The 13,089-nt window shown below is 42.4% G+C and overlaps 1 protein-coding gene across 2 annotated transcripts in view; it reads right to left on the bottom strand.

Annotated features, from left to right (window-relative positions):
* Window positions 1–12,684, bottom strand: part of syne3 (spectrin repeat containing, nuclear envelope family member 3) — a 45,687-nt gene extending 33,003 nt beyond the window's left edge. The window contains exons 1-6 of one of the 2 annotated variants that reach the window (XM_069661881.1): window positions 12,605–12,684; window positions 9,864–10,021; window positions 9,367–9,539; window positions 8,825–9,134; window positions 3,916–4,071; window positions 3,064–3,423 (exon numbers count right to left, since the gene is read on the bottom strand). In XM_069661881.1, coding sequence (XP_069517982.1) covers window positions 3,064–3,423; window positions 3,916–4,071; window positions 8,825–9,134; window positions 9,367–9,539; window positions 9,864–10,007 — 1,143 coding nt within the window. In that variant the 5' untranslated portion in view covers window positions 10,008–10,021; window positions 12,605–12,684. Of the gene's footprint in view, window positions 1–3,063; window positions 3,424–3,915; window positions 4,072–8,824; window positions 9,135–9,366; window positions 9,540–9,863; window positions 10,042–12,604 lie in introns of both variants that reach the window. The other variant, XM_069661880.1, reaches the window with a different exon arrangement.
* Between the last annotated feature and the right edge of the window lie 405 nt (window positions 12,685–13,089).

Here is a 13,089-nt window from a genome sequence, read left to right as displayed (position 1 = left end):
ACTGAATTATGGAAAAAAATTCAAATGCAACGCGACCCGAAACCGCTCTCTACTGACATGTGACAATCATGCAGCCTCGTCTGTTTAACATCAAACATGAGCAGGAGAAGTTGGTGAAACTGGAGTCAGATTTACAGCTTGGGTTGAAACATGCATATTCAGAATTAGTCAATGCAAATTAAAGAAAGACTTACAGTGAAACAGTGAGCTTCAGCACGAGTGGAATTACAAGTTTATCCAAGCGAACACAATGAAGCAGGGCTGCCAACGAATATTATAAATTTGAATATATAACTGATATATATTTTTTTAATAAAAAACGGATATTCGATTATTAGAATTAATATTCCATGTGAAAAAGTCAGTACCACCGCGGCTGTCTCGCAAGCTCTCGCGTGTTCGCGTATGTCCTCGCGTGCACTCTCTTGCTTACGGAGCATCTTTGAATGCACAAAACGTCACTTAATACTATGACACGTTAATAATTACATTTGGTCGAGCTGAAACGAGCGAATACAACAACCGTGTGGCGTGTGGTCATGATGGCGGACAAATTAAATCCCAGCCCAACCAGAGAGAGAGGGAGAGAGAGAGAGAGGGAGAGAGAAAGAGGGAGAGAGGGAGAGAGAAAGAGGGAGAGAGAGATTCTCACCCCCAGCACAACAGACAGGTGTAGGTATGTAGATTTTTTTTCAATGGCATATTTATGTTTAAATGAATATAGCTGTCACAGCACAGCGCGCTCGGAGCGCTGAACGTCCGCTCTATTGTAACCGAGTTATTGCTTATTTAGCAGGTGTAGGAAGCCTTTGTTGATCTTTTGAAAAGCATGTTTATGTTTAAATCAATATATCTTTAGTTTGTCTCTCGTTGTCTTGGTATGCCCTCTTGTCAACACAGCGCAAAAATAGATATTCGATATCTGGCCAATTTTGACAGCAGTAAATCAAGTGTTCTTAATTTGGAATTAAACAAGTGAGCAGGTCAAATGTGCTTCAAAACCAGAGACAAGAGTTGTTTATCTTGTCATTTTGTCCTTGGAGCCACTTTTAGTGTTACCAGCATGATGATAGTAAAATCAATGACAGTGATAGCAAGAAACGGACTCACCATCTTCAACTCAGGATTACAGCTGCACAGTTAAAACAACTGTTATTAAAACTGACATCTGGCCAGCTGAAGAATCCACATCTCAGAGCCATTTTTAATGAAGCAAAAATGTGTGACAAAGCAGCGTTATAATAAAGTACTGCAGTGATTGAAGGAAGCCCTCGTCTAAGAATCTGGTTCTCAAGATGTAACAACTCCCCGGCTCATCGTGATTTTAAGGGTTTCTGCAAAAACTGCTGCTCATCATGAATTATATTAATTGTTTTATCCGTCATAAAACTGCATTTTTTAAATCTGAATATAGCTCACGTTTAAAGGACTTAAAGGACTTGGTGAGATAATGAATGTTTCACTTCTTTCTTTAAGGCCGAAATGCTTTTTTGTACATTGTTATTACACATCGGTCTCTAAGTCTTTCCTTTCTGGTGGAGCACCGTCATCATTGCTTCTACCTTTCTCAGCCTTAGCTGGTGGCTGCCTCGGTTAATGCACAATGAATGCAAGAGCAGAGTGCACGCAGGTCGGTACATAGAAGGGCAGGTAAGCCATTGAATGTGTTAATTTGGTGCAAATGAAATGATTGGACCAAGTCATTACAGTCCTGCTTTTTCCATTGATTTTCTGATTCCTAACAAAAAGTTCTGCTGAAATAAATGAGCCACCCCTGACTTAAAAAGAGCACCGTGTATTTTCTTTAATGTCAGGGCCATTAGTGGAGCCTGTTCCAGCATTGTTTGGCATTTCTTTCCATGTCCCCGATGCATACTCTGGGTGGTAAAACATTTCAGCTACATATTTGCAATGTAGATAAAGTGAAGTTGTTTACAATCCAGCTGAAAGTGGAAACAGACTGAGTCACAGGGAGGTGACAGTCTGTCGAGATTGCAGCAGATGACAGATAGATAAGTCCACTGCAGCGTTTAGCATTCCAGTCACGCCCTGCAGAAGCAGCTCTGCAGGTCCTCAGGTACAGAACTCTTCCTCTGAACAGTCTCCTGCTGGTTCTGTCCTTCATCTGTCACATGTATATAAAAATATATGAAAGCTAAATTCTATGGAGGGAGAGCTTGTCACGTTTATTCCCACTTTCCCACTACAAGGGGGTGCTTATCAATCTTCATCCAGAGCCAGACAGAGAGGATGATAGACCCGGTATGTGTGACAGTGTGAGGCACCCAGATTGAAGTAATACTCTGGCTGTGACCACACCTCTCTGAGGCATTCAGGAGAGCCACTAAAGTAATAAAGCAGCTTCACAGACAGGGCTGCAGGATTGTGTTTCCAGGGTGCCAGGTATGTGAGATAGAGAGGTTGTAAAATGTACTCTGATGGAGATAAAGAATCCCGTCTTCATGTCAGAGCACGCAGACTTTATCACCTCTGAGAGGGACGACAGGAGGACTGATGATTGCGTATGACTAAAGGTATCAGAATGACAAAAACAATAACAAAACAAAATGAAGGTGTGCAACCACGCCGAAGAGCAGATAATAGAAAGAAAGATAGGGGAATAAAGACGAGGGAAAATGTTGTTGTTTACATTACACTGAAACGTGTCTGTAGTTGTGATGCAGGGATCAGCTCTGTTGTTACCCAAAACTATGTGTAAGCATTAATCAAACAACTGCTGCCAACATGATCAAAGCATTTCATTTAAAGACCCACACCTGAACTTTAATTTATGTCCACACCTGGAGCTTTCCAGGTGTTTCTTGAATGATTGAGAGAGGCTGATGTTAGTTGTAGATGTCTCAATGCTAAAGTAACGTCACTGTGACAGATACTGGATTTAAAATAAATATTCGATGTGAAAAAATTAGCACTACCGCAGAGTGAACGCTGCTGAGGAACATTCCAGAAGAAGGAAATGATGCTCATAATTCCCACACACTCTCAGTATTGAGGTCATAATTTCCTGAACTGTCACAGCTGATATGTTTAAAGAAAACTCACCGTGTATTTCCTCCACTGGCCCTCTATCTGCTCCTCTGTGTGGTCTGTGCGGTCTCCAGCCTCGCGGCCATCCACCAGCTCCTGGTCAAGCCCCAGTAGCATCACCCTGAGGCGGCCGATGTCTTCTCCCAGCCGCTGGCACCGCGTCATGTACTGACTGTGGGAGTCCAGGCTGGAGCGCAGGCCGTCCTCCACCTCACACAGACCCTGCCTCAGCCTCTGCCAGCCCAGCCTCAGCTCCTCGGCCTCCTCTACCACCACCTCCGCCCCCGCGGGAGAGGTGTTACCCCTCACCCCCTCTGCCAGGCCCTCGATATGCTGCAGGGTCTTCTCCTCGCCGGCCACGCTGTCATCCAGGGCCTGACGCAGAAGAAGAAACATAGTAATGTGCTGGCTCAGATAACAAATCAAGTATTAACATATAAGCTCTCTTGGATCAGCTCAGCTTTGTTTGATGGCTTGTGATCATCCAGCGTCCTCTTAATCACATTCAGGAGGCTTAAATGGGGTTCAGATCTGGATTGGGCAGGCCGTGACATGTAGAGAGAGATGCTGATTTAAGGAACGTTTGGAGTGGTCTCTTATTTTTTGCAGAGCTGTATATCCATTTCTTTGTGTGCCACATAGTCTCCACACATGTATCCATCTATGCATCATGGTTAGCCATAAGGGTATTTGAATTAACTTTCCATTTTTGGGTACTTTGAGTTCAGAAGATACACAGCCGAGAATATTTACTCTAACCCCGAACAGAATTCTCTCACTTCTCCTCGGCTGAAAATAACAAAAACAAAGTTCTGAGACTACAAACATGGCGACAACAAACATCAGCATCCTGATTCTGTTCCTCACTTGTAAGGCTTTGAGCTTGTTCTCGGCTGAATCCTCCCTCTCCATCAGATCAGTCAGCTCCTTGGTCTTTGACAGCAGCCAGGACTGGAACCTCTGAACGCAGCCTTGGTAAGTCTGGTGCTCCTCAGCGATCTTCTGAAGCAGCGACAGACGCTCCTAGCAAAGAGGGAGACACACCTCGTGGTAATTTTTAGCAGTGATGAAGATCTTTCAGCACATATCAGAGGCTTCATATTTGGCTATCTGAGAGTAGAGAATGTACATTTGTATTCCCCTGTAAGACTCTTTGCTGTTTGCTACTTCCACACAGAGACGACCAAACAAGGGCCGGTTTAAAGGTAGGAGGTGTCCATAAAACACAGCATTATTTGAATGACCACTTCCCAGTCTGGATTCAAATGTACAGCTCTGCCAGCAGCCTGGTGTGCTTTAGTGAATGCATGATGTAGGTAAAGACAGACCTAGGTGTGTGGTTAAATCTGACTGACACTTGAAAGAGCCGTCTGAAAAGGGAAGAGGAAGAGCAGTTTCATTGTGCAGCTCACAGAGGAGAAAAGCAGCCAGCGTGTTTCTGTTCATGTCGACTAATCTGACAGCATCTTTACTCTGAATGTAAATTATTCACGTCTGAAATTCAGAAAGGAGTAGACTGCTGTTGTCTCCCTTTGTCTGGATCCTATTATAGATGCATAGAATAAACATCAGCATACTTTTCATTAACTTCATGTTGATGCACAGCTGTGTGGCTGAAAGATTTACCAAAAAAAAAAGGTACAAAGTAAACAGGAATTTGACTTTGAAATCCTTGCTGCTAGTGTAAATTAAGAACAAAAGCAATGTAACACCAACACACTCGCAGATACAGCCAAGCAGTCATCTAAACAGGCTCAGATCAAAGTTGTTTCTTACTTTTGTTTTAAAAAACCAAAAGCACCTTTTTCAGAGTGAAACTATGATGATGTAAGTTATATGCATGCAACTTCAGCTCTTCTGAAAAAATGATGCAAGCATCTGTACAAAGCTGCAACTTAGGGGCTGAAAACGTAAGCAAGTGTAGAAGTGCAAAAAGCTGCAGTTCCTCTGCTGACCACTTGAGGCTGTCTCCAGCAGCGAGTCAGTCCCCATAGAGCCCCATGTTAAAACTTCACAGCGGAAATAAACATGTTTACAGCCTGGTACATATTAAACTTTTGTGACTTAATTAAAGAGACTGCTGATGAAGACAGTCAACAAAGCAGACAGAGAGACAGACAGAAAGAGGGGGCGGGGCCAGCAGCTGTGCAGAGAGCTGAGGTGCAGGTGTGTTGGGCGGACTGAAGCCTTGAAGCAAGAGGCCACCCAGCCCAAGGTTCACAGGCTCTGTTTGCTTCTTTCATCTAAAAAACTCCCGTCAGCTAACTACACAAACAGGGACTGATTCTGTGGTAAACAAAACAGTAAGCTAGCTCATTTGCCAGCGAATAAATTAGCCACAGGTGTAGACGGGTCCTCTCCAGCGCCTACTGTCCAAATATGGTCATTACTAGCTCCAGAAAACGGACAAAGTGACCGTAAAAACACTTCTAAGCTGAAATCTACCAACCAATGGGTGAATTCACAGTAGCTACATACAATATTTATACAGTCAATGGTTGTACACATCACTGTACTCATTCAATGGACTTTACTGCGTTTAAAGAGTCAAACCTGTGTGTTCATTTTTATTGGAAAAGTTTTACTGCAGTGTATATGCAGTTCACCGACATATCAATCCAGTAGCTACAACACACACCAAAGAAAATCCTCTTCATGATCCTACCACCCAGATAGATCTGTGTAAGTCTGCTTTTTCCTTTAAGCCCTGCAGGCTCGGTGTGAGCTGCAGGGCAGACTTCAGTTAGATTCTTAACCGTCTCTTGAAAAGTACAAAGTATTTTAAAATCACTTTTTCAACAACCTTGTTGCTCTTAACAGGTCCTGTTATTTACCATGTTTCTTTTTAGCCCCTGATTCTTTGCATGCTTTGTGTCTGTCTGTTGTATTTTGGTATGTTTTTGTGATGTTATATGTTCCTGTGTTTACCCTTTTAAATGAAACCCTTTCCTGTCATCATCATTTCCTCAGTGTAACATTTCATCAGCCTTTTGACAACATGACCAACGTTCCTGTTTGTTTTAATTCTCGACAAAGCATTCTCTTAATCAACACCTTGTCCTGATGTGTAGGTTTATATAAATACACTTGTGTGTGGTGGAGACCCAAAGGATGAGAGCACAACAGAAGTTTCCATTTTAAGCCTCCATCACTGCATCTGTTTGTCGGGTCCCAAGAAGCCGTTTCTTCTTCTTACAAAGGAACTCTCTTTTGTTTTGCTCAAGAGGATTAACGTGTTTTCATTTCATGCTTCAATTTCACTTTGCTTCTTTGACTGTTTGTTTAGTTTTTTCATTTCCTTTCTTCTCCCCTCATAGTATTATTCTACACACATTCTGCATAATTCTTATTTATGTACACTTTAAATAAACCACAAGCCCATGTTCTATTTGCATAGAAAATAAAAGCTTGTTCATGTGTTTATTTCCAGCAGTAGAGACTATTGTATTGGTGTCCTCACGTCTTAGTGAAAACCTTAAATCACTGCACTGGCTTCTTGTCAAAAATTAGATTCTAAATTCCTGACTATAAATCACTGAATGGTTTTGGGCCTAAAAACGTATCTGCCTTACTTCCATCCATCATCCAGACTCCTCAGGTGATATGAGACAGGTATACAAGTTCCCAGGATCAAACAAGGTGCAGCAGCTTTTACTTCTGTTGAACTAGCTTCCTGAACACCTGAGATCTGATAAAACTGTCAGTTCATTCAAATCATTATTCTTTACTGCAGCTTTCCAATAGCTTCAGATATATAACGTCTTTTTTTCACTTTTGTTTTGTTGTCATTATTGTTTTATTGCCTTTAAAGTGCAATTTAATGTGTTCTTAACGTCTTCTCTTTAATGTATCTCGGTGCCCCTGTAAAGCACTTTGAAGTGCTTTACAAGGTGCTGTGTGTCTATACAAATAAAGGTGCTATACAAATAAACCTGCCTTGCTTTGCCTATTCATTCGTTGGGTTAACAGAAGAGCCGGACGAAAGGCTTTGTCCAAACTCTTTGCAAGACCTCGATCATCGACAAACTGAAGCAGCACTTCATGCAGCAGTTTATGTCAGATAAGTACACTTGTAAAGTAGCATGATACCGTACATTAATTACCTACATAGACATCTTTCTAACTTGCAAACACTCACTGCGTGCACACTGTACAATAAGACTTTTCATAAACAATGTGAAGACATGGACAAAATAATCTTTTATGCTCTTCTTGCTTGCAGCAGGTAGAGTAAACAAAAAACAATACAAATAAAGCAATCAAGTTACAGCGTTGTCCGTCTCCACCTGTCAGCAGCGCCACACCTGATTAGGCAGCTGCCTTCAACCAATCACCAGCACCTGCAGGGTCGTGCAGAGGCGTGTGCGTTATAATTTGTGATTTAAGAAGTTAATGATGTGGAATAATTCGAAGAATAACAACTTCTCTGCCTTGTTATTACTAACGCTGCTCCCCTCTCTTCATTCACTCTCTAAAATCACTCTACCACCTCTGCTCACATTCTGTCGCTGAGCCCGAGAGGTGGGACGCACTTTGAACGGAGCGTTCACAAACAACAAATCCTACTCATTATTCCCTAATATAAAATAAAAATGATGTCACCTGCAGCCTTATTGAGTTTTATGAGCCTGGATGGATTCAAAGAATATGAAAAAGAATGTACAAATCCAGAGCAGTGAAGAGCTTTTGTTTTCCTGCTTAACTCAGATTCTGACTCATGCACCAGCGACCACTGTGACGTTGCCAGAATGAACTACAGGCAGGAAGCACAGAATTATATGACCTTGATTATGCTTAATAAAGTCCACAGGCTGGAAATCCCTTTATTAGAGTGAGTCATGACTGAAAAACAAAACAAAGTGTATTTGTTCAGCCACATCTCTTATGAAAATACAGGAAATAACACGAGATAAATATGTTGTGTTCTTCATGTTCAGATATACAATACAAAAATGTACTTCTAACAAAACAAACTCCTTCACCTACTTTAACCACGCTCTGCCAGGGACGGACACCCCCATGCTCAAGTGTAGAGAGACAGCAGATTTAGAGACAACAGCTGGAACGACTCACTTACACTGTACAAAGGATACGTTGACTCAGCATGACCAACCGTGTGACAGTAACTTTTAGAAAGGAAAGTTCATCTTGTTGTTCTTCCTGTGAGGCATCCCAACACATCGCACTGTACCTCCTCTCATCAAACAGACTGCATATTCATCCACTGCGTTATCAGTACCGGGATGAATTGCTGCTGATCACATGAATGCACTCAAAAGCCACCATGTGTAGCTGAACTCCTGCCTCGAGCATGCAGTGGACATTATCTGTGACAGCAGCAGAACATGTGCATGTTTAACAGGCAGGTGATATAGACTCTGCATGCGTAGCAATCAGTTCTCTGTATGCTCTGTTGAAGGGCTGCAAGAGGACTACGAGGGGGCTGGAGCCAATACCAGCTGTCATCGGGCGAGCGGCTGTGTACCTTGGACAGGTCGCCAGTCAATCACATGGCTGACAAAGAAACACAAAAAACCACACGTCCTCGCACTCATACCAACGGGCAATTAAGAGAGTCACCTAGAACCTAACTTGTTTGGACGGTGGGAGGAAGCCGGAGAGAACCCACGCATGCACGGGCAGCATGAGGTGTTTCAGTTCATTTGTTTGACAATGCACATCCTGCGATGTCACTATTGCACATGCCAGCACTGGGATCGTAAACAATATCTCTTGCAGCCCTATCATACACACACCTCGTGTCACCTGACCTTACCTCAGCTCTGTCTCTGACGTCGTTGTAGCTCTCCTGCAGCCTCTCCTGAGCCTGGGGCTCCACACTGGGGTCCTGGGTTCTGTTGTGCAGCGCAGCAGCCTCGTCCAGCAGCCGCTCCAGGAGCACCGCCTGACCGTGGATGTCACTGACCACCACCCTTTGCTGGTCCACCTGCCAGAGCTTCTCCTTCGTCCCCAGCTGCAGCTCCACCCCGACATCCAGACTGCGCTGCTGCTTTGTCAGCCACAGCTCAAACTCCTCGTAGGCCTTCAGGTACTCGCTCCAGTGCAGCCACACCCACTCGATGCGACTGGGTGTGAGGGGAAACAGGAAGAAAGTTAGAATGAGCTGCCTGGGTCTGGATAAATAAAGACTACATATGTTTTAGCTGTGTTTCTACTAGAAGTGAATGGTGGGCCGGGAGACAAATGATTTGGATACGGGAGGGTAAAAAAAAATCAATAATGAAGATAAACTTTGGACATCTTATTTTCTCTTTCATTACCTGCAGCCTGGCTTTAAGGAACCTTACAGCACATTACCTGTGACAGTGGATGATGTAGGTGCAGGTCTCCTCCCACAGACTCTTCAGGTCTTTGAGCTTCGCGTGGGTTTGGTTCCTCAGCTCTTCATCTTCACTGCGTAAAAGGTTCTCTGCTGCCACCAGCGCCATGTCCATCTTCACCCGACCTTCATGCTCCGACTGATGGATTTTCTACACATACAGAGGGAACAAGAAGGAGCATTTAGGTTCATTTAAAATGTAAATGTGGTTTATTTGTAGATTAAATAATAAATTATAATAATTGTAACTGTAAACTTCTTAGAATTTAAATGATTTATTCAATTGTTTGTGTATCTTCTAAAGTGTAATTCAATTAGGATCTTTAGAAAAGACTCCACAGAAACAGGATCCTGTTCAAAGAGCGGACACTGCAGCTGTCTCCTCTCTGGAGTCTGACGACTGAGTATTAAAGTAGCAGCAGGGGTCAGAGGTTAGAGGTCAGAGGTGAAGCCAATGGTCAGGGTGGTATCTCACCTCTGTCTCCCTGAGTCGGGCCTCCAGAGCATCACGGGGCCCCTGGGTGTTGTCGTTGGCCTTCAGTCTCTCCTGGATGGCCCGCATCCATGAGAGGGCCGCCTCCAGGCTCTCCATGAACTCCTGCTGCTCCTGCTGCGTCATGACCAGACCCCGGCCTGAAGGAGGAGCAGCAGCTCTGGGTCAGCAGGTTGTTCACAGTAAATTCAATTCAATTAAACAAAAAGCCCGTGTTACAAACTGCGAGCATGACGTTTTTAAAGGCATGGACGTGGGCAGCGTCTAACAAGGCACTGATGCACGATGGGAAATGTAGGATCTAATGTTTTGGTGCTTCATCCTCATTTTAGTACATTTCTTTTAAGTCACCATCTTTCTCTAAATGAGGAAACACATGGCTGATTTTTCTTATGGCCCGCTGATAGAAGTCCTTTGCATTGCAGCCGAGCTAATGCAACAAACTCGCACTTTAACTGGCTCATGTGTGAAGGGGCATACTGTTTCTCCAATCACATGCACCAGCGATAATTGCTCATCACCACAGGTGCTGCCAAAGACATCGAAAAAGAGACCTAAGATACTTCTTTCAGGGTCGTCAGATGAATCTCACACGGACATATTATCAACACTTAATGGTAATGGAGACAAAGATCCTACCCAGTTGGTCCAATAAAAATTGCTCATCTTGCACGTACACCATAAAGTTTTTTAGCTCCTAGGTTTAGTTGCGGTGTGTGCAGCCCACTGAATATGTGCAGTAGTGTTTCACCTGCTGTGAGTTCCTCAGGCTCAGCCTATAGACTTGGACAGATTTCAGGACTAGAAAAGGTTTACAAATATAAAACCTACAAGGATCAAAATCTCATTATAATAAGAGACATATATGACTTTGTTTGCAATTGGAGGTTTCCTGTCAACAGCTTCCAGACATCTCTTTAATAATAGTGCCCTACAGGAGAAATGTTTTTTAGCCCGCAGCTGCAAAACTCTTAAATATACATTAATGATCTCAGGGGTCACTAGAGGAAAACTACAAAAGAATTGTTGAACAGAGATTTTTTTATTGTTAAGGCTACTGAACTGCTCAAATGTCCCAGACATTCAGCCTCTGATGAGAACTGCAGAAACTGCTGCTGTATGCAAGGGTCACAAGCGCCAACACAAGGTGTTTTTATCTCAATGGGACCCTCATGGCATCAACAGAAACTGTATATATTTATTTGTTTGTATTTGTGTGTGGAATTAATTTAAATATGTTGTTTTATGTGTCTCCTTATGTGCGTTTCAAGAACATGATGATGGCACAATCCCAGGAATTCCTGACCATTAAATTGCACAGATACAGTCTAAATATACATTCTATGCATAACATTGTAAGGCATTGTGCAGAGGCTCAGTGTGCCCTCAGGAGATGCAGCTGGAGAGAAAATCCTTGAGAGAACCTAACTGACGGAAGTAGTAAAAAAAGGAGGGGGTGTTCTTGGCACTGAAGAGGCACAAAGAGGCACCACATTATTTCTTTGAGGGAAAATAAAACCCAGACGCATGGGCCATTTTCCTGAATGACTCATTTCTCCCCACCACAACATTCCTTCAATCCAACATGTGCTTGTTTTGCCTCAGACTCTTCAATCTCAGCAACGCTCCCTGTGCTCAGTGGAAACCAATAAAAAACATTTGATTTTATCCTTATGACCACCAAAATGGAAATGTATCATGCTACTGCTAAAACGGCTTGACTGCATTTGTTTTCAATTTAAGAAACGTTTGTTATTTTAAAAACAAATTTTGTGTTTACTGATAACATTAAATATGTTGACTTGATGTGCTGGAAAATATTTTTTTATTTAGATTGCCATTAACTGTTTCAAAGCAAGTTCACAGCCACTCTTCCTGGGCTCTATGTTAAAAACATAATGTATACATATGTTTCAATTATTTAGAGGCCACAATGCACATTAATCATAAGTGACTTTTCAAAAGTATACATGTGCACCTGTAGCAATAATAACCTAGATATAACTTGTATTTTGCTTTCACCCATCTACATGCTATGGGCTACTTTTCCTAAAATCAGATCACTGCTTTAACATGGAAAAGTAAATTAACAATTTGATAAAAGTTACTTTAAATTTAAATTAGAGAAGCTGCTTTTTACTGTTTTCTTGATTTAATCTTGATCTTTAATAATAGATATATTATACTTATTTTCTTGTATTTCTTTTAATCACTTGATGCTCACCTTCACGTCAGTAAAGCATGTAGAATTGAATGGAATGGACAGTGAAGCCACGCCCCCCTCCGTTTGACAGCTCGTGCACTAAACTCGTTAACTTTAATCCCTTTCACTCGCATGTGCCACTACCGGCTGTAACATTCTTTTCTGTTTGCCTGTCAAGCTAACTGCCGTTACCGTGCTCGTTTTTAATTCAAGGTCGCTTGTGACTCTTTACACACAGTGTCCATGTAACTTCAGTATGCGCTAAGCTAACTTTAGGGAAGGATTAAACGTAATAACCGTACTGGTTTACGGTAATATCCCGGGCTAAAAAAGACAAAGCCGTAGTTTAAACGCAGATCTCGGCAGCTCATTAGAGTACAGTAATCTACAGCAGAGCTGCTGTCAGAACCACAGACAGTTTCCGTGTTTGTAGCTAAAGCTAGGCCTGTTATCATTAAGCTAGCCAAACAGCGGAACAGCTTTACTGCAAACAAGTCTTCATATGAATAAAAACACTCACAGCTCTGTGTTCATCAGGTGTTTGTAGCCGCTGCTGTATGAACGCTGTCTAACTGTTGTGTTATGAACAGAGAAGTTATGGCAGCAGGCAGGAAGTTGAGCTGAGGCCGCCGGGGGCTGGACCCAACGTAAAGCCTGTCATGCTGCATTCACTGACTCCGCGTAAACTACATTACTATCCGACGATTCAACAGGAATACAAGTTAAGAGGACCAGAATTAGCTTCATTGGCCAAATGTGTTTCATATTGCGGTAATTGTATAAGAAATATGATCATCAGATGTAACTCTACAATTAATCTACAGGTTCAGCAGTACAGGTGCAGAAATGCAAATAGGCAAACAGGGAATTAAAAACTTTTTTTCATATTTATTCTCTTGAGTGTTCTTTAATATAGTAAGATGTTCATGTTGTAAATTATGGTAATTTAGAGGGGGCATCCTTTAGTGCGTAACTACCTGTAAATGACAAGTCGCTATAATGGTA

This window comes from Semicossyphus pulcher, unplaced genomic scaffold (assembly GCF_022749685.1).
Source record: "Semicossyphus pulcher isolate SPU_LCO1_2020_fin unplaced genomic scaffold, fSemPul1.0.p SCAF_14, whole genome shotgun sequence".
Lineage (NCBI taxonomy): Eukaryota > Metazoa > Chordata > Actinopteri > Labriformes > Labridae > Semicossyphus > Semicossyphus pulcher.
This window is presented reverse-complemented; position numbering and strand designations above follow the sequence as displayed.